We start from the raw sequence: 25,438 nt of genomic DNA on the forward strand, positions 1-25,438 counted from the left end.
AATGTGTTATGAGACGTTCATGGATCGTCAAAAAGCATAAAATGAGTTTTATAAGACTGTATAGTAATTAGACGACCCCAAAAAACTAAAATGTAGTGACTTTCAGGTGTAGTATCTCATGGAAGCATTTAATCCAACAATGAATTCAAAATATAAACTGGCTGAACAGAAACGTAAGACACTGAATATTCAAGTTATTATAATATGTTTAATCTGTCATGGTGTCATTCATAATATTACCACCAGATGACAGCAAAGGGAGACATTCTTTGACCCATAGAGGTGAGTGACACATGGATGGATGGATGGATATGTACTTTATTAATCCCCAAGGGGAATTTTTTTGTCAAAGTAGCGTCCCACATTTCCAGACGTCAACATCAATGGAATAACCTAAACACACAAAATAAGTAATACAATAAAATAAAATAAGAACAGGGATGGCATATATATACAAATAAAAATAGAATATATATAGAGAGAGAGAGAGAGAGAGAGAGAGAGAGAGAGAGAAACATATACATAAACAAATAAAATATATATATTTACATACAGTGTATTCAGAGATTAAATTCAATGTAACGGAAATTAAATTAAATGTACAGAGTGCAAAATGTGCAATTATGTAAAATAGTAACATATATATTGAATGAAGATAATTGTACAGTGAAAATTCAAAATATCAACTATGAAAATCTATTAAAACATATTTTAAACGTGTTTTTCTAAGTTCCCTCTCTGCCACTGCACCTGAAGAAGCGTCACACCTTCATGCTCATGTGCTGCTTCACTGCTGACGGTCACACAGTCTCACGATGGAGAAGCTGCTGGTTTGTGCAGCTGCTTCTGACAGGTGAGTGCTGCTCAACAACAGGTATGCTCTTTATTCACAATGACAGACTGTGTGTTAATGTTGGCGCTCGTATGTGTGTTTACGTGGAGCTTCTTTCTGTGTTAATGTGTTGTAATAGTGTTGAGTTTTGAAGTGAACAAACTTGGTGTCTCTATGCGTTGAATGGTCAAAGTCTAGAATAGTGCCATATACATTATGTTGTAAGAAATCTGAATGAATAAAGCCATGAACAAGGACAATAAAACAGAAACAATCATTAAAAATATTATATTTATACGTCATCTTTATTGTGATGTACAGCAAGACAGAGATGATGAAAACATAAAGATTGCAATAAAAAAGGTTGAGAATCTTAACTTTACCACAGTGGTGCTAATTTATACAAACATTTGTTTAAAGCCTGATGAACAACAGCCCTCACTCCATGCAGGACCCCCTGCAGCGCTGCACAGCTCCTTCACACACCGGCTGATTCGTCCCCGGTGTGTGAAGGAGAGGAACCACAAGTCCTTCCTTCCTGCTGCCGTCAGGCTGCACAACCAGCTGAGCTCCAATAGGCCACAAACAACATTACAAACACTTCCACCTGTACAGTGTTAATATATCAGTAGTGTAGATATCATACTCTTTCTACCATTTATTATTTATACTTGTTTTGATTTTTCACAATGTCCGTTTGCTGCTGTAATCCTGAAATGTCCCCACTGTGAGAACAATAAAAGAATATGAAATATAAAGCTCCAGTGGTCTTTCAAACAGTCCCCCTGATAACAGAGTCCATGTGAAGGGTCTCTTTTAGTCCACCTCCTCGATGGTGGGCTCCTGGTAGCCGGCTCGGGCCTGCTCTCCGCAGCCTCCCGCGGGCATCCCTCCCTGGTGCAACTTGCTGAGGATGGGGCTGCACACTTTCTCCAGCTCTTCCTGCTTGTGTCGGTACTCGTCTTTTTCGGCCAGCTGGTTGTTATCCAGCCAGGCGATGGTCTCCTGGCACTTCTCCAGCAGCTTCTTCTGGTCCTCGGCGCTCATTTTGCCCTTCAGGTTCTCGTCCTGCGCGCTGCTCTTCACGTTGAAGGCGTAGGACTCCAGGGAGTTCTTGGCTGAGATGGTCTCCCTCTGAAGGTCGTCCTCGGCTTTGTACTTGTCGGCGTCCTGCACCATCCTCTCGATGTCCTCTTTGCTCAGTCGGCCCTTGTCGTTGGTGATGGTGATCTTGTTCTCTTTGCCGGTGCTTTTGTCCACCGCCGACACGTTCATGATGCCGTTGGCGTCCACGTCGAAGGTGACCTCGATCTGCGGGACCCCCCGTGGGGCCGGCGGGATCCCCGACAGATCGAACTTGCCCAGCAGGTTGTTGTCCTTGGTCATGGCGCGCTCCCCTTCGTAGACCTGGATGAGGACCCCGGGCTGGTTGTCAGAGTAGGTGGTGAAGATCTGGGTTTGTTTCGTGGGGATCGTGGTGTTGCGTTTAATCAGGGACGTCATGACTCCTCCAGCGGTCTCGATGCCCAGCGACAGAGGAGCCACGTCCAGCAGCAGCAAGTCCTGAACGTTGGCCGAGGTGTCGCCCATGAGGATGGCGGCCTGGACGGCGGCGCCGTAAGCCACCGCCTCGTCGGGGTTGATGCTCTTGTTCAGCTCCCTGCCGTTTAAGAAATCCTGCAGCAGCTTCTGGATTTTGGGGATGCGGGTGGAGCCTCCGACCAGGACGACGTCGTGGATCTTCGACTTGTCCATTTTGGCGTCCCTCAGGGCTTTCTCCACGGGCTCCAGCGTTCCCCTGAACAGGTCGGAGCACAGCTCCTCAAAGCGAGCCCTGGTGACGGAGGTGTAGAAGTCGACGCCCTCGAACAGAGAATCGATCTCCACGCTGGCCTGCGAGCTGGAGGACAGCGTCCTCTTGGCCCTCTCACAGGCGGTGCGCAGCCTCCTCAGGGCCCTCTTGTTCTGGCTGATGTCCTTCTTGTGCTTCCTCTTGAACTCCTCCACAAAGTGGTCCACCATGCGGTTGTCAAAGTCCTCTCCGCCCAGGTGAGTGTCTCCGGCCGTGGCTTTGACTTCAAAGATCCCGTCTTCGATGGTCAGGACGGACACGTCGAAGGTGCCGCCGCCGAGGTCGAAGATCAGGACGTTGCGTTCCCCCGACTTGCCCTTCTCCAGACCGTAGGCGATGGCGGCCGCCGTCGGCTCGTTGATGATCCTCAGGACGTTCAGTCCCGCGATGACGCCGGCGTCTTTCGTCGCCTGTCTCTGGGAGTCGTTGAAGTACGCCGGGACTGTGACCACCGCGTTGGACACCTTTTGGCCCAGGTAGGCCTCAGCGATCTCCTTCATCTTCACCAGAACCATGGAGGAGATCTCCTCTGGGGAGAAGGTTTTCTCCTCCCCTTTGTGCTGCACCTGGATCTTGGGCTTCCCTCCGTCTCCCACCACCTTGAAGGGCCAGTGCTTCATGTCCGCCTGCACCACTGCATCGTCGATCTTTCTCCCGATCAGTCTCTTGGCGTCAAACACCGTGTTGCTGGGGTTCAAGGCCACCTGGTTCTTGGCCGCGTCCCCGATGAGCCTCTCGGTGTCGTTGAACGCCACATAGCTGGGCGTGGTCCTGTTGCCCTGGTCGTTGGCGATGATTTCCACTTTTCCGTGCTGGAAAACGCCCACGCAGGAGTAGGTGGTGCCCAGGTCGATGCCGACAGCGGCTCCTTTAGCTGCAGACATCCTGGTTGTTAGAGTGTGTGTCCTGAGAGGCGCAAATTAGAAAAAGTAAATACCTGCATTATAAAAACATCATCACATTCTGAATGAATCCAGTGAAAACATATTTGCTATTTAACCCTTGTGTTATGTTTCTGGTCAGTTGTAATCAATACAACAAAAAATATTCTGTATTACTGAAAATTATAACTTAAATCAATGTCGAGTTTTAAAGAAGATGCAAGTGATTTTGTATAAATAAGTCAACATTTGTTGGGCTTGACTGGATATCAGTTGATGATCAACTCATCTTCAATTGGACAGTACTTCAGAAACATCTTTCTGTCTTTGTGTAAAAGAAAACACTGTTATATATTGAGAATAGTATGTGTTCACAAAATGTTAAGATAAAACTTCAAATAAATCTTACTTTACTTTCAAAGTATTTATCACTAAATTGCTCTAAAAATAATAAAGTTTGGTGATTCAGTCATTCGATTCAAACTGAAAGTTAATTTTTGAATTCGAAGTTAATTTTATGGAAAACACAAACTGATTTATCACGAAGCCGATGTATAAACCGGACATTTAAATATCAGAATCAAATGGAAGCAGCGCACTTACTGTCGTTAAGAGAGAAGAAGGTAGAGAGAAGCGAAGAATACGATGTTTCTGCTCCGGGATGTCGGCTCGTCTCGATGCGGGAACTTCATCCGTCGTCATTTTATTCTTTGCTCGCCGCCCTCTGGTCGCTTCTGGAGCTTTCCAGTTGGCATTTTGGACCAATCACAGAGCACGGGGCGGGCGCGCGACGTGATGACGTAACACGGAAGCGTGTGATTGGAACCTTCGACGAGCTTCTGGACGCGCCGGGTCGCACCGAGAATAGTCTGCGTTTTAATACACAACACAATACATTCATTTAAACTACAAGTACAAATACAGCGGGACCGACTGAGCATATAAAGGAATAATCTACGAAGCAAGTGTTAAAACACGATCGAATAAATCACAGTGTACAAAAATGCAGAAATCAAGCAAACAGAAATGCTTGCTTCCACCCAAACGATCCTCAAATTCTACTTAAATGTACAATCCATGCTGAGTAACAAGATTGCTTCAACGCCGAATGTGTTATGAGACGTTCATGGATCGTCAAAAAGCATAAAATGAGTTTTATAAGACTGTATAGTAATTAGACGACCCCAAAAAACTAAAATGTAGTGACTTTCAGGTGTAGTATCTCATGGAAGCATTTAATCCAACAATGAATTCAAAATATAAACTGGCTGAACAGAAACGTAAGACACTGAATATTGAAGTTATTATAATATGTTTAATCTGTCATGGTGTCATTCATAATATTACCACCAGATGACAGCAAAGGGAGACATTCTTTGACCCATGTGAGTGACACATATCAACTATGAAAATCTATTAAACCTGTTTTTTCAAAGTTCTAACACACTTTACTGTGACGACCCTCTCTGCCACTGGCCGTTGTTCCTGCAGGTGTGCAGGTGGGCGGGACAGAGAGGGGACACCTGTGGTTCATTAGCGGCCACGCAGCTAAGAGGCCGTCGGGTCTGAGCTCTGTGTTTCTCCTCCCCGAGACGCCAGGTTGAGTTGAGGACAATGATCAGGTTTGCTTCTGTTTGGTATAAGTAAATAAACTATATTAGTAGATAAACCGCTCACTTGTCTGTGTATTCCTTCATTTGTGGCATGGCCCCGCAGCCTGGTTCGTGACAAATACTCTGTAACAGTAAAAGTACAAATATCAAACTCTACAAGTATTTGTTTTCAACAAAAACACATAAAACATGAAGTCGCGTCCCCTTCAGGTGTTGTGAGTTTCAGGAGGAAACGTCAGATGCGGGCCCTTCAGGTCTCTCCCAGCTGTAATGCCCGGGCCTCGCGGCTTAGTGTGGTAAAGGTGCAGATGGGCGTGTGTCTGTGTGTGTGGTATGTGAGGCGTCACAATAATGCACCTGATGAAGCGTCACACCTTCATACTTCTTTGCTGCTTCACTGTTGACGGTCACACAGTCTCACGATGGAGAAGCTGCTGGTTTGTGCCGCCGTGCTGCTGCTTCTGACAGGTGAGTGCTGCTAAACAACAGGTATGATCTTTATTCAGAATGACAGTTTCTTTATTGAGTTGTTCCTGATCTGGTGGGAGACAGGATGTCCGTGTACAGACTGTAAAGCTCTCGGGATCATTTGTATTTGTGATTTTTGGGCTCTACAAAATAAACTGAATGTAAATTTAGCGACTTAAATGTAAAGCTCTCCACCTGTTACCAGGTGAGATGCTATCACTGACACACAGGTCACATGGGGAAATTGTTTCGCTCAACATGAAAAACCAGAAATTCTAGTTTGTCGGTCCCCCGTCAGTCCCTTCAGTTCATCTGACTAATATTTGAATGATTTCTCTTAATTTATTACAACAGAACAAAGTGAAACGTGCAAATCAGAATGAATTTATTAACCCTAACTCTAAAAAAGGGAAGTAAAACCAACTATTTATGGCTCCTCTGGTTGTATAGAGAAGTCTATGCTTCATGTGTTAAAGCTGCATTCTCTCTCCTGACCACCAGGGGGCGACTCCTCTGGTTGTATAGAAGTCTATGCTTCATGTGTTAAAGCTGCATTCTCTCTCCTGACCACCAGGGGGCGACTCCTCTGGTTGTATAGAAGTCTATGCTTCATGTGTTAAAGCTGCATTCTCTCTCCTGACCACCAGGGGGCGACTCCTGGTTGTATTCTCTGCTTAAATATCATTTAAAGATATAAAAGTACTTAAAGATATAAAAGTACTTATAGAGCAGTAAAGCATTTACTGTCCTTGATGTGCTTATACATAATAGTACCAGATACTAGACTACTTTTATAATCAGTCATAGTTTAGTCCAGAGGGTCTCAACATGGGAGTTGGGGCCCTTTGGAGGGCCACCAGATGCATCTGAGGGGTCCTGCCACAATGTGAAACTTCAACAAGGAAAATTATTATATTAACTTTTTACCTGATAATCTTTTAGGTTTATCTGAAAAGAAAGAAGTTTTAAAACAAGGCATCCTTTCTTGTTTGGCTTTAATTCTTCACGTCGACCTCACCCAGCAACAAGAAGTCGCTTTTGTTTCCGTCGACGTTCCTGAAAATAAATCATTGATCTGTCAAAACTGTTATTAATGTGTTCTTCTTTGTCTCTCCCGCAGGCAGCAACGCACAGTTAGATGGTGAGTGATGCTCTTGTTTGATTAAAAGGTTTGACGTGAGGCCCGTCCGGGTTTAAGGAGTCAATAATATAATAACCTAATCTAAATAATAATGCTGCTTTCAGCCAGGCTTCAATGCCTTTTTGTTTGCATTAGAACAAATATACGTGTGTTACTGGGGGCAGGCTAGCCGTTTGCACCCGCTTCCAGTCATTATGCTAAGCTAATCACCTCCTCTGGCTCTATTTCAATACAAACAATATCTCACGGAACTGATCCGGAGACCCGTTGGCGTCGGTCTTGAACATTTTGGGGACGTTTTAGTGCAAACTGTCTGACACGTCGCTCTGGTTGCCGGCAGTTTGCGGCACCGCGCCGCTCAACAACCGGATCGTAGGCGGCGAGGACGCCCCCGACGGGGCGTGGCCGTGGCAGGCCAGTCTGCACCGGCCAGGCGGCGGCCATTTCTGTGGAGGCTCGCTGATCAACAACGAGTGGATCCTGACTGCTGCTCACTGCTTTTCTAGGTGAGCTCACCCGTCTCTCCTCACCCGTCTACCTGTCTCACCTGACCTGACACAAAAAAGGAGTGGCAGTAAAACCACATAAGTAAAACATTCGTCATCGTTATGTAACATGTCATCAGGCTGTGTATTTACTTGAAGTACTTTGTAAGTACATATAGTGTGGTACTAGTACTTTTACAGTTAGAGTATATATATATATATATGTATATATATATATATATATATAGTGTGTGTGTGATACTAGTGCTTTTACTGTTAGAGTATTTGTACAGTGTGATACTAATACTTTTCCTGTTACAGAGTATTTATACAATGTGGTACTAATACTTTTCCTGTTACAGAGTATTTATACAATGTGGTACTAATACTTTTCCTGTTACAGAGTATTTAAACAGTGTGGTACTAATACTTTTCCTGTTACAGAGTATTTATATACTAGTGCTTCCATAAAGCGCCTCATTTAAACATGTCGTCGCTTCCGGCTTGCAGCTCCAGTCCTTCCGGTTTCACCGTGTACCTCGGGCGGGAGAACCAGCAGTTTTTCAACCCGAACGAGCAGTCCTTCAGCCTGTCGCAGGTCATCAGACATCCGGACTACAACTCCCAGACCAGCGACAACGACATCGCGCTGCTGCGGCTCTCCTCCACCGTCTCCTTCACCGACTACATCCGGCCGGTGTGTCTGGCGGCGGCCGGCAGCGAGTTCTCGGCCGGGACTTCCTGCTTCGTCACCGGATGGGGAACCGTGTCCGAGAGCGGAAGTGAGTTCATTTTGATTTAAACGCGTCATTATTCATGTTAACGGTGGAGGACTGAAGGAAGTTAGTGACGTTGTGCTTTATGAAGAACCAACGAAGAAGAATCCAGAACTTTACTGGAATATCACCGCGTGTAAAACTATGTATTATTATTAGTATTAGTATTAGTAGTAGTAGTAGTAGTAGTAGTCGTAGTAATTTAAAAAAATGTTTTAATGTACTACAGTTGTACTATATATGTATGTATGTATATATATATATATATATATATATATATATATATATATATATATATATATATATGTGTGTGTGTGTGTGTGTGTGTGTGTGTGTGTGTGTGTGTGTGTGTGTGTGTGTGTGTGTGTGTGTATATATATATATGTTATTAAAAGGTGATGAAATACTCAGGTGTAATAAAAGATGGCCGCGTGTCCTCCAGGTTCTCTCCCGTTCCCTCAGAACCTGCAGGAGGTTCAAGTCCCCGTCGTCTCCAACGCTCAGTGCATAAACACATACGGTTCTCTCACCGACAACATGATCTGTGCCGGTCTGGAGGAAGGAGGAAAGGACTCCTGCCAGGTGAGGTCATCACGTGTGTGTGTGTTGTGTGTGTGTGATGCACTGTGTGTGTGTGTGATGTACTGTGTGTGTCTCTGTTGTTCATAACAAACATGTCCGCCCTGCAGGGGGACTCTGGCGGCCCGCTGGTGAGTAAGAACAGCTCCACGTGGGTTCTGGCTGGCGTGGTGAGCTTTGGGATAGGATGCGCGAGGCCGGGCGTCCCCGGAGTCTACAGCCGGGTGTCCCAGTACCAGAGCTGGATCAACGAGCGGGTCTCCAGCAACCCGCCGGGCTTCGTGTCCTTCGTGGGCAACGGCACCACGTCCGGCTCCACCGGTGTGGTTTCTCTCTCGCTGCCTCTGCTAATGGCGCTGCTGCCCGTCCTCTTCTCCCTCTTCGTTCTCTGGTAGAGACGAGTCACAACTCCAGGAACGAAGATGCAGAAAGTCGTTTACGAACTGGATGAGTCTGATGATTATTTACTCCATTCCTAAAATATCTTTTCTCTGTTCTGCTACTGCTTGCCAAATAATAAAGACTATAGAAGTGTGTGTGTGTGTGTAATCGCATATATATATATATATATATATATATATATATATATATATATATATATATATATATATATATATATATATATATATATATAATAAAGACAATTAACTTTGCAGATTATACACTTTAAATGTTTTTACTGGGTATATTACTGTAAAACGTTATTATATTTGTTTATGAGCACAAATGTTAAACGTTTGCACTGATGGGAATTTAAGAAGTGACAGAACTCCTGTGATGAAGAGCAGCGATGAAGACGTGTTTTAGCGTGTTTTTTATTGACTTTTACCTCTTTATTCTATGAATGATTGATTATTAATAGCTCCATTCATTTTTGCACTGAGCATTTGTTGTGAATATTTTCATTCACAACTACATGAAGTAATATTTAAGTGTTTAATGTACTTCACATTTAATCGAATACTTGTTGAAGTTCAATGTGATACAAATGCATGAAATATATTTTAACAAGTACACGTTTCTGTCTGAATAAAATATCTCAACTTAACGTTTGTTGCGTTTCTATATGAAGTATTCTGATCCTTATGTGAAGTAAAAGTACATCACACGATGAAATCACTCCACTGCAAGTGAAAGTATCAGGATAAAAGTATCACGTAAGTATTATATTTTGTGGTTTTGATACTTTTATTGAACGTGTCAGTACTTCTACCACTGGTATTTGTGTACATATTATAAAAATAGTTATAGTTTTATAGGTATAATAATAGGTCGCAAAAGTATTGGAATAACTAAAACAATTAGTTCAAAGTTTTCATATAAACTTGAAAAGCGAAATATTTGTACATCAAAACCTTACAATATATACATATATTTGTATTTTTTTTTTTTTAAATGTATACAATATGTGTTTGAAGTACAAATACTCGCACTTTAAAATTGTACCGAAAGAGTTACACAGTGTGTTTCATAGTTCCAACGTAACATGAACGCAGCATGCAGTCAGCTGACACTGTGGAAGCCTCTGATTGGCTCTCCGGCAGGAAGCGATATGACAGTTTGCTCTCGGGGATAATGAGACGCGTTATGTTCTCCTAGCTGACTTTAAATATACGCTTTCGTCTGCTGAGTTGTGAATGGAATATAAAACGGTGTTGTTAGCTACATGTTCGCTGTTTGTGTTGGTATGTTTTACCGGATTGAAGGCAGCAGGGACGTCCGGTGACGGAGGCGGCTGGTGAGTCCTTATCCCTCACACCAAACTCCGTGCAATATTCTGTCACTTTAAGGCCGGCCCTCCCACCGCCAGCAGCGTGTTGGAGAGGTGGAGGGGACGAGAGTTTAGATAATCTGATGCCCGTGATTGGAAGAAACTCAGTTAAACTTAACCGAAATGTTTCTAACAACTGCTAAAAGAGATTTGACGAAAGGTGGAATCACTTGACTTAAACTGAACTTTAGTTAATGTGACTCTAAAATACAATTAACACAACGTTAAATTATGTTTTGAACAGATTTCATTCAACAGCGTTCATCTGCACTCAAACATCCTGTGTGTGTGTGTGTGTGTGTGTGTGTGTGTGTGTGTGTGTGTGTGTGTGTGTGTGTGTGTGTGTGTTCAGGTCGTTAGACTCGGGCTCCAGCCTCCAGGATGAAGGGCTCTGTAACATCGATGTGTTGGACGCGTCCTCGCTGTCACATCAGCAGTTCCTCCAGAGGTACGAATGAGCTGACGTTTTAATAATTATACCACAACATCAAATACTTGTACATCAAGTGACTTCCTGACTACTAGTCATCAGTGTGTCTGCTGGTTCAATGTTTGGTCTCAAAAAATTGTTCAGAAAAGTCCTCCAGGTGTTCTCTTGTGTCCTCTGCAGGTATGCGTTCAGCAGGCCGGTGATCCTCAGAGGTCTGACCGACAACACGGTGAGTATTAGCCTGAGAGAAGGTTTTATACAACACAGACTTCTATACAACCACAGCAGTCGCCCCCTGGTGGTCAGGAGAGAGAATGCAGCTTCAACACATGAAGCATGGACTTCTATACATATAAAAATAGAATAGAATAATATTAAAATAACTAATAAAACATGATTACTCTTAATAAAGAATACTCTGTTTCAGAGGTTCAGGTCGGCGTGCTCGAGGTCCCGCCTCCTGGAGGAATATGGCGGCAGTAGAGTTCGGCTCAGCACGGCCAACACGTACTCCTACAGGAAAGGTAACGTCTGTACTCTGGTTCTCTTGTGTTCCTGTACTCTGGTTCTCTTGTGTTCCTGCACTCTGGTTCTCTTGTGTTCCTGCACTCTGGTTCTCTTGTGTTCCTGTACTCTGGTTCTCTTGTGTTCCTGTACTCTGGTTCTCTTGTGTTCCTGCACTCTGGTTCTCTTGTGTTCCTGCACTCTGGTTCTCTTGTGTTCCTGTACTCTGGTTCTGGTTCTCTTGTGTTCCTGTACTCTGGTTCTCTTGTGTTCCTGTACTCTGGTTCTCTTGTGTTCCTGTACTCTGGTTCTCTTGTGTTCCTGCACTCTGGTTCTCTTGTGTTCCTGTACTCTGGTTCTCTTGTGTTCCTGCACTCTGGTTCTCTTGTGTTCCTGTACTCTGGTTCTCTTGTGTTCCTTCTTGCAGTGGACGTTCCTCTGCAGGAGTACGTGGACGTCTGGCTGCGTCCTCAGTCTGCAGACGTCCTCGGCAGCGGTGAGTTCAAACACCACACAAGAAAATGGGACAAATCAAAACGACAAACAGGTTTACGTCCACTTAAAAAGTAATCGGATTACTTAAAAAGTAATATGATTACTTAAAGTGATCAGATTACTTTTGTAATCAGATTACAAAAAGTAATCGGATTACTATTAAAGACATTAATGAGTCTCAGATAGAGATGAACGTGTTTTAATGGACGAAGCGTCACAACAGGTTATAAACATTTGCATAGTTTATATGTTTCTGTCTCTAACAGGTAATTATGTTTTGCATAAACAAACAAAATATTGTGCAAAATCTTAAAAAACATCATTTAAAAAAGTGAAAGACTGTCCAGCAGAGAGTTAAAGTTCATGTTCAGGCTTCATGAAACAAACGGCTTGTTCCTGCAGTGAGCTTCTGGTTTTATTTATATATTTCCTGCAGAAACTCTGTATTTCTTCGGGGACATCAACAGGACGGAGTGGCGCCCCCTGCTGGATCAGTACCAGTCTCCACCGTACGTCCTGCCTCAGACCAGCGAGGCGCTCAGCTTCGGGATCGCAGGTTCTCATCACTTTATCATGAATATATGATGTCTCATATCATAAATATAATTATATGTAATGGGATAAATATATCTCTCATATTGTACTACGGTGCATTATATCTGGTTCTGGGTTCCTCTCCAGGTCCGGGTTCTGGGGTTCCCTTCCACTGGCACGGCCCCGGCTTCTCTGAGGTCATCTACGGGAGGAAGGTGACACAATAAAAACCCGCTTGCGTCGCGTTGATCGTTGTCCCCGCTTGCGTCGCGTTGATCCGTGTCCCCGTGTGCCCTCACAGCGGTGGTTCCTGTACGCGCCGCACCAGGAGCCACACTTCCACCCGAACCGCTCCACCCTGTCCTGGGTGACGGAGACGTACCCGCTGCTGCCGGAGGCCGAGGCGCCGCTGGAGTGCACTATCTCACCTGGAGAGGTACACCTGTGCTGGTGCTGGTACTGGTGGTACTGGAGCTAGTGTAAAGTACTCAGATTACTTACTAAAGTACTCAGATTACTTACTAAAGTACTCTGATTACTTACTAAAGTACTGTGATTACTTAAAAAATAATTGGATTACTTTTTGTAATCAGATTACTTAAAAAGTACTTAATATGATTACTTGCAGAGATTAATCATATTACTCTTTAAGTAATCAGATTACTATTAAATAAGATACTATTAAATAATCAGATTACAAAAGTAATCAGATTACTTTTTGGAATCTGATTACTTTTTGGAATCTGATTACAAAAGTAATCTGATTACAAAAGTAATCTGATTACTTTTTGTAATCTGATTACGAAAGTAATCTGATTACAAAAGTAATCTGATTACTTTTTGTAATCTGATTACAAAAGTAATCTGATTACTTTTTGTAATCTGATTACTTTTTGTAATCTGATTACTTTTTGTAATCTGATTACTTTTTGTAATCTGATTACAAAAGTAATCTGATTACTTTTTGTAATCTGATTACAAAAGTAATCTGATTACAAAAGTAATCTGATTACTTTTTGTAATCTGATTACTTTACAAAAAGTATTTTTATAAGTAATCTGATTATAAAAGTAATCCGATTACACAAAAAGTAATCTGATTACTTTTTGTAATTTGATTACTTGCAGAGAGTAATCATATTAGCCGTTAAGTAATCAGATTACTATTAAATAATACAATAAAGACATTGAGTCTCAGAGATGAACGTGCTTTAATGGACGAAGCGTCACAACAGGTTATAAACATTTGCATAGTTTATATGTTTCTGTCTCTAACAGGTAATTATGTTTTGCATAAACAAACAAAATATTGTGCAAAATCTTAAAAAACATCATTTAAAAAAGTGAAAGACTGTCCAGCAGAGAGTTAAAGTTCATGTTCAGGCTTCATGAAACAAACAGCTTGTTCCTGCAGTGAGCTTCTGGTCGGCAGTCGAGGGTGAACGGTGACGTCTGACATTTGTTTTAAAACATAACAAACAACAAACCTCTTTCGTTGGCTGGGTTCTCTTCAGGTTCTGTATTTCCCGGACCGCTGGTGGCACGCCACCCTGAACCTGGACACCAGCGTCTTCATCTCCACCTTCCTCGGCTGAGCTTCATCATCATCATCATCATCATCATCTCATCATCATCATCATCATCAGCTGCCTGCAGGAGAGAAACTCTCAAAGCACCACAGTTACATTCCATCACTGTTTCCACCGTGTTTTATAATAAAATAACAACAAACATTTATTTTTAAGGAGTTTTTTGAGGAATAAAAGTTTTACATTATGTCTGTGGTTCTTTAACAAGATGTCACAACAACAACAACAACAACGTTATAATAACTGTTATTTTGCAACATCCACCAGACACCAGTGGCGGCTGGTGACTGGTTTTGGGGCAGTTGGTCGCTGTGGTTTAAATATCACTCCACAATGAGAAGAAAAGAGGTTTTGAGTAGAATATTGTAAAAAAAACAACAAAGCTTTATTTCATGAAACAGGGTGATGGAATGATACAGGTCTCTGACTCGACGAATAGTCCATCACGTTGGAATAAGAAGCGATGTCATTGGAGCACATTTCTGCTCCCGGAGACTAAAGTTTCATCCGCCAATGAGAAGCTGTTCTTGCCGTAACGACCGTGAAATGTTTGTTCGCCGCCATTTTGACTCCCGTTTGTCCGGCGCCCGAGAAAGGGGGCGTGGCTTTCCTCCGTGACGATGAATGGCGATTTAATATATTTGTTCACTTTTTTAACTTAAGTGGTTGTTACAGGGGCTGACACACATTCAGCGCGTCAACACAGTATATTTATTATTTAAATTATTTGTTATACAATGTTTTTTGACGGTATATATTATATTTTTTTTCTTCTTTTTTTTCCATCTCAAAATTTTCAGAGGGGCGGGGGCCTAGCGCCCTCTAGTGACGCACCGCCACTGAGACACACAACGACCACAAAGAAACACACAACGACCACAAAGAGACACACAACGACTACGTTAATTAACTAAAGTTTTCGTCGTTAATGCTGCATGTGTTTGTTGGACTCGTTGAGATCAATAAAGTTTTGACTGGATGTAGAAAACAGAACATTTATTTCGTCACAGCAGGTTGCGCGATCAAAGACGTGCGGCGCGGTGCGACGTCTCACTGCGACTGAAAACTAGAAACCCGTCGTTTTACATTTTCAGTCGTTAACTGGGCGTGAACAGAAGCAGCTGATGTTAACAGGAAGTCACGTGACATCCTGTTAACGTCAGAAACAAGCTACAACACGTCATCAAGGAAACAAATAGAGCCCAAACACTTCGTTTATGCCCCAAAAAGCTGCAGCAGAAACCCAAAAACAAGCAAATAATATAAAAACCAACAAATTTTATTTACTGAGTAAATATTTACAACAAACAAGTTATTGCACCAACTGACAGGAACGTTGTTGTTTCCCTCAAAAACACAACGTTCTCTCTTTCAGCTGCAGAGCTACGAGTTCCCATTATTCAGTTTGCCAGCAAACGCAACACTTTCTCCCATTGATTACTTAAGAGTAATCTGATTATTTAAGAGTGATCAGATTACAAAAAGTAATCAGATTACAAAAAGTAATCAAATTACTTTTGTAATCTGATTACTCAAAAAGCAATCAGATTACTCAAAAAGTAATCTAATTACTTTTTGAGTAATCTGATTACTTTCCCCCATTGATTACTGAAGAGTAAAAAAGTAATCAGATTACTTTTTGTAATCAGATTACTTTTCCCCCATTGATTACTTAAGAGTAATCAGATTACTTAAGAGTAATCAGATTACTTTACAAAAAGTAATCAAATTACAAAAAGTAATATGTAATCTGATTACTTTTTAAAAGTAATATCTAATCAGATTATTTTAAGTAATCTGATTACTTAAGTCATTTGATTACCTGCAGAGAGTAATCACATTGCTCTTTAAGTAATCAGATTACTATTAAATAATACAATAAAGACATTGAGTCTCAGAGATGAACGTGTTTTAATGGACGAAGCGTCACAACAGGTTTCAAACATTTGCATAGTTTATATGTTTCTGTCTCTAACAGGTAATTATGTTTTGCATAAACAAACAAAATATTGTGCAAAATCTTAAAAAACATCATTTAAAAAAGTGAAAGACTGTCCAGCAGAGAGTTAAAGTTCATGTTCAGGCTTCATGAAACAAACAGCTTGTTCCTGCAGTGAGCGTCTGGTCGGCAGTCGAGGGTGAACCTGGTCTCACGTGGTCGACATGTACAAATAAAACATGAATAAAAGTTATGAAATCTTCCCTTTTGCATTCTTTCAAAGTTTTCACAAATCTGAACCTGTGTTTTAAAAAGCTTTTGACTTCTTTATGAAAATCTAATCCAGATTCTAACAGTCTGAGTGTAGTTTCATTGTAGAATAAAGTTTGTACAAATTCTCCTCTGGTTGTATAGAAGTCTTTGCTTCATGTCTTTAAGACAGAACCTGAAGACCAGCTCTGTTGGTCTCAGACTCCTCAAGCGCTGCACTGGTCCTTTGAAAGTCCTCCGTGCTGAGGCCTCACGTGAGGACCAGGTCAGAGGGGTCAGAGGTCAGAAGGGGCAGAGGTCAGAGGGGTCAGAGGTCAGAGGTCAGAGGGGCCGGGGCTGGTGCAGCCCTGCTGTCTCGGGGCTCAGGGCCGGACTGTGTGAGGCCTTCGAGGGACTCCAGTTGCCCAGAGACGCCTGGACGGCCTTCCTGTGAGCCAACCGGTGAGTGATGGAGAAGCCTGCGTTTCCCTCCAGCTGAGACAGAACCACCAGAACCTGCCTGAGACATAATGCATATTTATATTTATATTTACATATATATATATATATATTCAGTGGTGCAGCAGCCAGTAGGTGGCGGTAATGCACATTACAGTACATCACATGTAATTTAGCTGAGGCTTTTATCTAAAGCGACTTACAATAAAGTGCATTTAACTAACAGACAAACTAAGAACAACAAGAATCAAGAAAGTACAATTTCTTCAATAAAGTAAACTACAAAGTTCTGTCAATAAGAGCGTCTGAGGGCCTTTTGTTACATTCCATCCGCCCCAAAAAGAAGAAGCAGCAGCTAGAACCTGAAACCTCCAATGTCCTCGACTGCTGACCTGCTGGTGGAGATATTGATGACGCCTTTCACACACAGCGCTACGGCTTCTGGTGAGTGAACTGCTGGTTGTGTTACTGTTGTTATACATCAGCTGATCGAGACTACGACTCCTCCGTTTATGTCTCTATGTTTATGTCTCCATGTTTATGTCTCCATGTTTATGTCTCTATGTTTATGTCTCCATGTTTATGTCTCCATGTTTATGTCTCCATGTTTATGTCTCCATGTTTATGTCTCCATGTTTATGTCTCCATGTTTATGTCTCCATGTTCATGTCTCTATGTTCATGTCTCTATGTTTATGTCTCCATGTTTATGTCTCCATGTTTATGTCTCTATGTTTATGTCTCCATGTTTATGTCTCTATGTTTATGTCTCTATGTTTATGTCTCTATGTTTATGTCTCCATGTTTATGTCTCTATGTTTATGTCTCCATGTCTCCATGTTCATGTCTCTATGTTCATGTCTCCATGTTCATGTCTCCATGTTTATGTCTCCATGTTTATGTCTCCATGTTTATGTCTCCATGTTCATGTCTCTATGTTATTATGTCTCTATGTTCATGTCTCCATGTTCATGTCTCTATGTTTATGTCTCTATGTTCATGTCTCTATGTTATTATGTCTCCATGTTTATGTCTCTATGTTCATGTCTCTATGTTCATGTCTCCATGTCTTCATGAACCTGTGCAGAGGGGGGATGCTGTCGACGGTCTTCAGGCTGCAGCGCGTGGACACCACGTTGAAGCTGTCGCTGCAGTCACATGACACGTGCAGGTGGTGCCGCGGGTGTCTGTTCTCCACCATGACGATAAGCCCCGCCCAGCCGTGGGTCAGGTAGTAGCAGGTCATCCCCTCCCTGCCCTGAGGGAGGCAAAAGTACCACGAAAGTACCACGACAAGTTAAAAAGTACTGCGTTGAAAACTTCCAGGATGAATGTTCCTGCAGCCTTCAGGTGACGCCGCATGCGAGTTAACTCCTCTACTTCCTGTTTGGTTTAGCATCGTATGCTACAAGGTACCTCGTGTCTCTCTCCTCTGGTCTCCGTCAGCTGGATGACGGCGTCGGCGATGGTGGTGCTGGAGGCCGGCAGCAGCTCCACCGCCACCAGCCGCGAGCTGTAGAGCGCCAGCAGGAAGCCGGGCTCCTCCCCCGTACTGGCGGCCCGCGTGGCGGCGCTGGTCCAGTGGTTGAAGGCGCAGCAGAGCACGGCGTACTCGCCCGGCTCCAGCATGACGTCGCAGCCCACGAACCTCCTCACCGAGCGCCGGCTGTGAGCCAGCAGGCGGCCGAGCGCCGGCGTCCCCGAGCTGTCGAAGGAGACCCTGAACAGCAGCAGGCAGAGGTCCAGCAGGTGGCTCTGGGTCGCGTCCCACCGCCTGAGGACGCGGGACACGCCCCCTTTTATTACCTCGTCGCATCGTGGCTGAGTCCAAGACGTTAAACGTTGAATTACAGCAAAATCGGTGTAACTGTAAATCAGCTTTGAGCAGGTTCCCGTCAGGTCTTACCGGCTGCCCTGCTGGAACAGAGCCAGCTCCATGGCCGTTCTCTCCAGCACCGTGATGGACGCCACCGTCACCGGGACGTCGGCTCCTCGCGGGAAAACACCGGGCGCCCGAACCTCCTGCCAGTCTGAGTGAATCTTACAGATATCCACCGAGTCAAAGTACCTGAAACACAGAGTCAGTGAACACCCGTGAGACACCACCAGGGGCCGACTCCTCTGGTTGTATAGAAGTCTATGCTTCATGTGTTAAAGCTGCATTCTCTCTCCTGACCACCAGGGGCCGACTCCTCTGGTTGTATAGAAGTCTATGCTTCACGTGTTAAAGCTGCATTCTCTCTCCTGACCACCAGGGGGCGACTCCTCTGGTTGTATAGAAGTCTATGCTTCACGTGTTAAAGCTGCATTCTCTCTCCTGACCACCAGGGGGCGACTCCTCTGGTTGTATAGAAGTCTATGCTTCACGTGTTAAAGCTGCATTCTCTCTCCTGACCACCAGGGGCCGACTCCTCTGGTTGTATAGAAGTCTATGCTTCATGTGTTGAAGCTGCATTCTCTCTCCTGACCACCAGGGGGCGACTCCTCTGGTTGTATAGAAGTCTATGCTTCACGTGTTAAAGCTGCATTCTCTCTCCTGACCACCAGGGGGCGACTCCTCTGGTTGTATAGAAGTCTCTGCTTCATGTGTTAAAGCTGCATTCTCTCTCCTGACCACCAGGGGGCGACTCCTCTGGTTGTATAGAAGTCTCTGCTTCATGTGTTAAAGCTGCATTCTCTCTCCTGACCACTAGGGGGCGACTCCTCTGGTTGTATAGAAGTCTCTGCTTCATGTGTTAAAGCTGCATTCTCTCTCCTGACCACCAGGGGGCGACTCCTCTGGTTGTATAGAAGTCTCTGCTTCATGTGTTAAAGCTGCATTCTCTAAGGGATTTTTAGAGACCACAATACTTCTCTAAGTGCTTTGGTCTACCTGATGAAATCCCAGAAGTCCATCCAGAACAGGCCGTCCTCGGCTCGCCGGGCGCACAGCTCCCTCTTCAGGTGCGGAGGCCAGCCGGGCCAGCCGTCCGCCCAGGGCCCGGTCCAGGAGAATCGACCCCACGGGTTCCTCAGCTGCAGCAGCCTGGAGCAGAAGACAGGAAGCAGCTCAACATCAAGTACTGAGAACAGGAAAAAGCTTTCATGTCACAACCTCACAAGGTCCAACACCAAGATGGCGACAGACAGAACGTCAACCAAGACGTCTCAGCCTCACACCGAGTCGTCAGTCTTACTTTGGTGCGATAGTAACAAACTGGATTTGGACTTTCGCTTCATCTACCTGCACATCTGCTGGAGGCCTCACCTGTGGCCGTCCACGTCCCTCACCTCGAGGACGGAGTACGCGTGTCGCGGCCGTAAACCCAGGGACTCGTACTCGCCGTCATCCACCTTCATGTTCCCGCCTCCGCAAGACGCCCCCATCAGGAAACTAGTGGAGAAGAGAAGAGTCAGGACCCACCGTCACGCAGAAGGAAGCCCCTCCTCCTCCTGACGCCCACCCTGCTTCCTTGGAGCTCAGCATCTTGGCCCAGATGAGGTCCGTGTCGATGGGCTCCTCCTTGGGGTTGGTGGCGCTGGTCTGGAGGGCCAGCGACTCGCAGGGGGCCCCGGTGAGCGTGGAGAGGCCCTCGATGGCGCGACCGGCCTGCAGAGCGAAGTAGGAGCCGTGCAGCTTCGCCAGCGCCTTTTCAATCAGAGCCACCCAGAGCTGCTTCCTCTGGGCCTGCAGAGGAGGAAGAGGAGGAGGAGGAAGAGGAGGAGGAGGAGGAGATGAAGCTCTGCGTCTACTAGCTTAAAGTCACATCGGAGATGAGCTGAGGAACGACACGGCTCAGACATAAAAGGCTTGAAGGGCCAACAAGGAATGCTTTCACGCATTATTTTATAATAATTTTGACTCTGGACTACTGGAGTCGTGCAACGGATGAAAACCAACAAAAAAAAAATTAAAAAATTAAAAAAAATTGGTTAAAAAAAATGCTTTCAATTCCAACATTTTTGCCCTAAAAAAAAATTCTCTAAAAAAAAAAAAATTGCTAAAAAAAACCGGATGAAAACAAAGATGGCGACCGCTGAAAATGACAAACTCAAGGAATTTAAACCAATGGGCAAAGATTCCTCCGACCAAGTCCACGAGACATCTGCACACCTGAGAGAAGAGGAGGTGAGTACCTGAGAGAAGAGGAGGTGAGTACCTGAGAGAAGAGGAGGTGAGTACCTGAGAGAAGAGGAGGTGAGTACCTGAGAGAAGAGGAGGTGGGTACCTGAGAGAAGAGGAGGTGAGTACCTGAGAGAAGAGGAGGTGGGTACCTGAGAGAAGAGGAGGTGGGTACCTGAGAGAAGAGGAGGTGGGTACCTGAGAGAAGAGGAGGTGAGTACCTGAGAGAAGAGGAGGTGAGTACCTGAGAGAAGAGGAGGTGAGTACCTGAGAGAAGAGGAGGTGGGTACCTGAGAGAAGAGGAGGTGAGTACCTGAGAGAAGAGGAGGTGGGTACCTGAGAGAAGAGGAGGTGGGTACCTGAGAGAAGAGGAGGTGAGTACCTGAGAGAAGAGGAGGTGAGTACCTGAGAGAAGAGGAGGTGGGTACCTGAGAGAAGAGGAGGTGAGTACCTGAGAGAAGAGGAGGTGGGTACCTGAGAGAAGAGGAGGTGGGTACCTGAGAGAAGAGGAGGTGGGTACCTGAGAGAAGAGGAGGTGAGTACCTGAGAGAAGAGGAGGTGGGTACCTGAGAGAAGAGGAGGTGGGTACCTGAGAGAAGAGGAGGTGAGTACCTGAGAGAAGAGGAGGTGAGTACCTGAGAGAAGAGGAGGTGGGTACCTGAGAGAAGAGGAGGTGCCCGCTGTCGTCACAGGGCAGCATGTCGTCCACCAGCACCGTGGTCCAGCAGCCGTCTTTGCACAGCCGCACCTGGTACGCTCCCTCTGCGCACAGCGAGCGCGTCACCATCACCTTCTCCACCAGCTCGGGCCGCTCGGCCAGAACCGCCAAGGCGCTCAGGAACCTGCAGAACCCCAAACACCAGAACCCCAAACGCAGCGATCCTCAGATCCTGTAAAGAAGTAAAAGTGCTGCATCTGCGCTCTGCGCGGCGCGAGTGGGCGGGCTCACCAGCAGTTACCCAGAAGGCCTTGCAGGATGTCGGACGGCCGCAGCGTGCGGAACACGCACCACGTGACCGCGCGCTCCCGGGAGGCGGAGCAGCTGATGTCTTGTGGGCGGAGCCACTTCCTGACGCGCCGCTGCACGCCGTCGTCCGCCGGGAAGCCCACGGACTGCGGCCCGGGAGGGAAGCTGTCGTCCACGAAGGTCACGGCGTTCTGGGGACGAGCCAATCAGATTGCAGGAAACGACCTCAGGTGAGTTCGTGGCGTTCCGATCGAGCTGTGAAGTGTAAACTTGCGTACGATGAAGAGGAAGCACTCACCTCCCTGCAGAAGCTGACGATGTTCTCCCACAGCTGCCTGGCTTCTCCTTCGTCGCTCTGTCGCAGCGCCTCCACCGGCGTGCTCTCCCTCCTCTCCGGCTGCAGCGGGGCGGCGCGTCGCCGTGGCGTGTGGCAGGCCAGGCAGAGCGGGGCGGCGCCCCGGTTGATGAGGGTGCAGGCGGGACACGACCAGCCCTCCGGGCCGGCGGGGGCGGCGGCAGCGTCTGCGTCGGTGGCAGCGGCTGTGGCTGCAGCAGCGGCTGTGGCTGCAGCAGCGGCTGCGGCTGCAGCAGCGGCTGCGTCGGCGGCGACGTCTCTGCACGGCGGGAACGCCGCGTAGGCATGCGGCGCGGGCGACAGCGGCGACATCTCCTCCTTCAGGATGCTGAGCCGTCTGCCGGGCGGCAGCTCCGGCTGGGCGGGGAGTTGGCAAACGGCGAGCGTCGACGGGGAAGGGCCGACGTGGGCGGTTTGGCCGAGGCCCTCCGGAGGCGGCACCTCCCTGCGGCTGCAGGGCAGCGGGTGGCGGTGAGCGGAGGAGCCGAGCGCGGCGTGAGAAGCTTCCGCCGGTGATGAGCTCTCCCCGGCGGTCGCTGTGCAGAGCGGCAGCGGCAGCGGCGGCGGCAGCGCCCGCCCTGCCGGCTGCGGCCGCACATCTCCGCCTTCCTCCTCCGTCGCGAGCAGGGCGGCGGCGGGGATCAGAGGCAGAGACAGTTTGCGCGGGCCGCCGCACGCCGAGCAGGACATGGAGGTCGGCGTGTTCTGCAGCGTGCACCTCAAACACTCCCACACCAGGCTCTTGATGGCGGCGTCCTCCGGCCTCAGGGGCCCGGAGCAGCTGCTGGAGCGCCGAGGTAATGAAGGTGCACCTGGGGGCCGGTCCCCGGACGGGTCCCCCAGGGGCCGGCCCGGGGCGCCGCACAGCGAGCAGGCCGGGCGGGCGGCGCGGTCGGACGGCGTGCAGCGCGGGCAGGACCCGCCGGGGCCCTGCCACGTCCACCGGGCGTCCGGTTTCCGGCGTGGCGCCTCGCAGACGGAGCAGCGCGGCGCGCCGGCGGCGTTGAGGAAGGTGCAGCAGCCGCAAGCCCACTGGCTCCTCTGCAGGGGCATCGACCCCGAGGAGAAACTGGAGAGGGAACACAACACTTCCTGGATCCATGAAGCAAACACACGCACAGGAAACCACACAAGAGCTGCACGAAGGTTTTGTGATCTTATTGAAAAACAGATGTTTGTCTCCGGCCGAGAAAGGATATTCATTTTTTTTGCAGAGATAAACACCGGTAAAGATAACTCTCTCTCTCTCTCTCTCTCTCTCTCTCTCTCTCTCTCTCTCTCTCTCTCTCTCTCTCTCTCTCTCTATATATATATATATATATATATAGTTATCACGAGTAAACAGGGAACAGAGTCGTGTTCTGTGACTGAATCAATATTTTGCTCCATCGTTCGGTCTTCAGGGTTCTGCTCGCGTTACGCTTCCTGTCAGAGACACCGGACGCCTGCTGGAGACGTCAGGAACGCAGCGCAGTAATTATTAATAAGAGGACGGCTGAGCTTTACTTTATATCCAACGAGTCATGAAAGATTCATGTTCACGTTCTGGAGCTCGAGATTCTCCACAAGTGTAGAATATAAATGTATTCAGTCATCAGCGGCATGAATTACTCATCATGATCACTTGTTTACACACCTGGAGTTCACAAACAAACAAGACCACAGAGGTCTGGTTGTATAGAAGTCTATGCTTCATGTGTTAAAGCTGCATTCTCTCTCCTGACCACCAGGGGGCGACTCCTCTGGTTGTATAGAAGTCTATGCTTCATGTGTTAAAGCTGCATTCTCTCTCCTGACCACCAGGGGGCGACTCCTCTGGTTGTATAGAAGTCTATGCTTCATGTGTTAAAGCTGCATTCTCTCTCCTGACCACCAGGTTGCAAAAAACGGTCAAAAAACAAGATGGCGACGGCCAAAAACCCAAACCGAGTTGACTGACTGTATCTGGATGCTGATTGGCTCAGAGGTTCTTACCTGCGCTCTCGGTGCCGGCCCGGTCGGGGCAGCTGCCGCGGGAGGGAGGAGCTCTGGCTGCTCCTCAGACACCCCATGACGGGGGAGGGGGGCGGAGCGGCACCCCGGGGCCCGGCAGCGTCTCCCTCAGCCTCCTCCACCAGGGAGGAGGTGGAACCTCCCATGATGCAGCTGGCCTCAGCAGGAGGCGGCGACCTGAAGGAGGATGGGAGTCGGCATCGATACCGTGTAATGTCAACAAAAGAAATCAGTGTCCACGAGACACGACCACGAGAACCAACACTACCGCTTTAGTCCACAGGGGGCAGCAGAACCAACACTACCTCTTTAGTCCACAGGGGGCACTAGAACCAACACTACCTCTTTAGTCCACAGGGGGCACTAGAACCAACACTACCTCTTTAGTCCACAGGGGGCACTAGAACCAACACTACCTCTTTAGTCCACAGGGGGCGCTAGAACCAACACTACCTCTTTAGTCCACAGGGGGCACTAGAACCAACACTACCTCTTTAGTCCACAGGGGGCACTAGAACCAACACTACCTCTTTAGTCCACAGGGGGCACTAGAACCAACACGACCTCTTTAGTCCACAGGGGGCACTAGAACCAACACTACCTCTTTAGTCCACAGGGGGCACTAGAACCAACACTACCTAAAATACAAGAAAGCGTTTGTTTTCACCTGAACTCTTTAGCCCCATGACATGAGGTATACAATTAACTAACAATTAACTAACACAATTAACTAACACAATTAATTAACACAATCAACACGTTCTCTGTCTGCCTGCACATTCACATCATCATCATACTGAGATATTGTGATGTTTTGTGTCATCAAAGTGTTCTTCACTCGTCAAAGAGCCTCTTGATGACATCCGGTGAGCTCTCCTCTCTCGTGTCCTTGGACAAGGACTTGAACCCGAGGAGTCCTTTGTCCACTTGTGTCCTCATGACATCACAAAGTCTCAAAGAATTCATCATTGTTCTGTCAAAAATGCATAAAAGCCCAAAACAACTGGTCTGAAGCCTGAAGGCAGAAGCTTCTCTGAGAGGAGTCCTGATGGAGAAGTTCCCGTATGGACCCGGGTACCTGGTGCACCTGCAGTCCGGCTGCAGAGGACACTGAGCCTCAGTGTCCTCTGCAGCCGGACTGCAGCTGCAGGACTCCGCTGCAGGACTCACCTGTCTGCAGGACTCGGCTGTCTGCAGGACTCACCTGTCTGCAGGACTCACCTGTCTGCAGGACTCGGCTCAGCTGCGGCGTCAGAGCTCCTCGCGTCCCTCCGTCGTGTCAGATGTGCAGCGTCACCGCGCGGCTCCTCTCCGCGCGCCTCACCGCCAGCTGCAGGGAACACGAGACACTTCCGGTCAGGACCTTCACAATAAAACCACATTTAAACCGACACATTTGCAGCATTTTGGGGTTCAAACTTTCATAC

The 25,438-nt window shown here is 46.7% G+C and overlaps 4 protein-coding genes across 4 annotated transcripts; 2 read left to right on the forward strand and 2 right to left on the reverse strand.

Annotated features, from left to right (window-relative positions):
* Positions 1-1,148: 1,148 nt before the first annotated feature.
* On the reverse strand, positions 1,149-4,299 carry LOC137786275 (heat shock 70 kDa protein 1). Its single transcript, XM_068578036.1, has 2 exons — positions 4,169-4,299; positions 1,149-3,590 (listed from the first exon to the last, which is right to left on the reverse strand). The coding sequence occupies exon 2, from the start codon at positions 3,566-3,568 to the stop codon at positions 1,649-1,651; it is 1,920 nt and encodes a 639-aa protein (XP_068434137.1). The 5' UTR covers positions 3,569-3,590; positions 4,169-4,299; the 3' UTR covers positions 1,149-1,648.
* Positions 4,300-5,583: 1,284 nt separating this feature from the next.
* LOC137786283 (trypsin-like) lies at positions 5,584-9,163 on the forward strand. Its single transcript, XM_068578049.1, has 6 exons — positions 5,584-5,646; positions 6,767-6,787; positions 7,128-7,293; positions 7,783-8,054; positions 8,491-8,630; positions 8,738-9,163. The coding sequence occupies exons 1-6, from the start codon at positions 5,601-5,603 to the stop codon at positions 9,020-9,022; spliced, it is 930 nt and encodes a 309-aa protein (XP_068434150.1). The 5' UTR covers positions 5,584-5,600; the 3' UTR covers positions 9,023-9,163.
* Positions 9,164-10,176: 1,013 nt separating this feature from the next.
* On the forward strand, positions 10,177-15,375 carry jmjd8 (jumonji domain containing 8). Its single transcript, XM_068578051.1, has 9 exons — positions 10,177-10,365; positions 10,751-10,846; positions 11,009-11,057; positions 11,256-11,352; positions 11,760-11,828; positions 12,264-12,383; positions 12,509-12,576; positions 12,663-12,797; positions 13,875-15,375. Exons 1-9 carry the CDS (start codon positions 10,265-10,267, stop codon positions 13,953-13,955), a joined length of 816 nt encoding a protein of 271 aa, XP_068434152.1. The 5' UTR covers positions 10,177-10,264; the 3' UTR covers positions 13,956-15,375.
* A 484-nt stretch (positions 15,376-15,859) lies between these two features.
* LOC137786293 (calpain-15-like) lies at positions 15,860-25,438 on the reverse strand. The gene is made up of 13 exons (XM_068578061.1): positions 25,233-25,438; positions 23,994-24,188; positions 22,275-23,088; positions 21,963-22,157; positions 21,647-21,855; positions 21,356-21,539; positions 20,039-20,262; positions 19,843-19,968; positions 19,468-19,620; positions 18,502-18,663; positions 18,012-18,369; positions 17,675-17,853; positions 15,860-16,657 (listed from the first exon to the last, which is right to left on the reverse strand). Exons 1-13 carry the CDS (start codon positions 25,391-25,393, stop codon positions 16,480-16,482), a joined length of 3,138 nt encoding a protein of 1,045 aa, XP_068434162.1. The 5' UTR covers positions 25,394-25,438; the 3' UTR covers positions 15,860-16,479.

The sequence above is a fragment of the Clinocottus analis genome, unplaced genomic scaffold (assembly GCF_023055335.1).
Source record: "Clinocottus analis isolate CAN_PGR_092001 unplaced genomic scaffold, fCliAna1.0.p SCAF_16, whole genome shotgun sequence".
Classification (NCBI taxonomy): domain Eukaryota; kingdom Metazoa; phylum Chordata; class Actinopteri; order Perciformes; family Cottidae; genus Clinocottus; species Clinocottus analis.

Coding starts and splice junctions, on each gene's coding strand:
- LOC137786275 (XM_068578036.1), bottom strand. CDS start 3,568: ATGTCTGCAGCTAAAGGAGCCGCTGTCGGCATCGACCTGGGCACCACC.
- LOC137786283 (XM_068578049.1), top strand. CDS start 5,601: ATGGAGAAGCTGCTGGTTTGTGCCGCCGTGCTGCTGCTTCTGACAG. Junction 6,788..7,127: donor CAGCAACGCACAGTTAGATG/GTGAGTGATGCT, acceptor GGTTGCCGGCAG/TTTGCGGCACCGCGCCGCTC. Junction 8,631..8,737: donor GAGGAAAGGACTCCTGCCAG/GTGAGGTCATCA, acceptor TCCGCCCTGCAG/GGGGACTCTGGCGGCCCGCT.
- jmjd8 (XM_068578051.1), top strand. CDS start 10,265: ATGGAATATAAAACGGTGTTGTTAGCTACATGTTCGCTGTTTGTGTTG. Junction 11,829..12,263: donor TGCAGACGTCCTCGGCAGCG/GTGAGTTCAAAC, acceptor TATTTCCTGCAG/AAACTCTGTATTTCTTCGGG. Junction 12,384..12,508: donor GCTCAGCTTCGGGATCGCAG/GTTCTCATCACT, acceptor GTTCCTCTCCAG/GTCCGGGTTCTGGGGTTCCC.
- LOC137786293 (XM_068578061.1), bottom strand. CDS start 25,393: ATGTGGTTTTATTGTGAAGGTCCTGACCGGAAGTGTCTCGTGTTCCCT. Junction 20,263..21,355: donor GGCACCTCCTCTTCTCTCAG/GTACCCACCTCC, acceptor CCTCCTCTGCAG/GCCCAGAGGAAGCAGCTCTG. Junction 17,854..18,011: donor CCAGAGGAGAGAGACACGAG/GTACCTTGTAGC, acceptor TGCCTCCCTCAG/GGCAGGGAGGGGATGACCTG.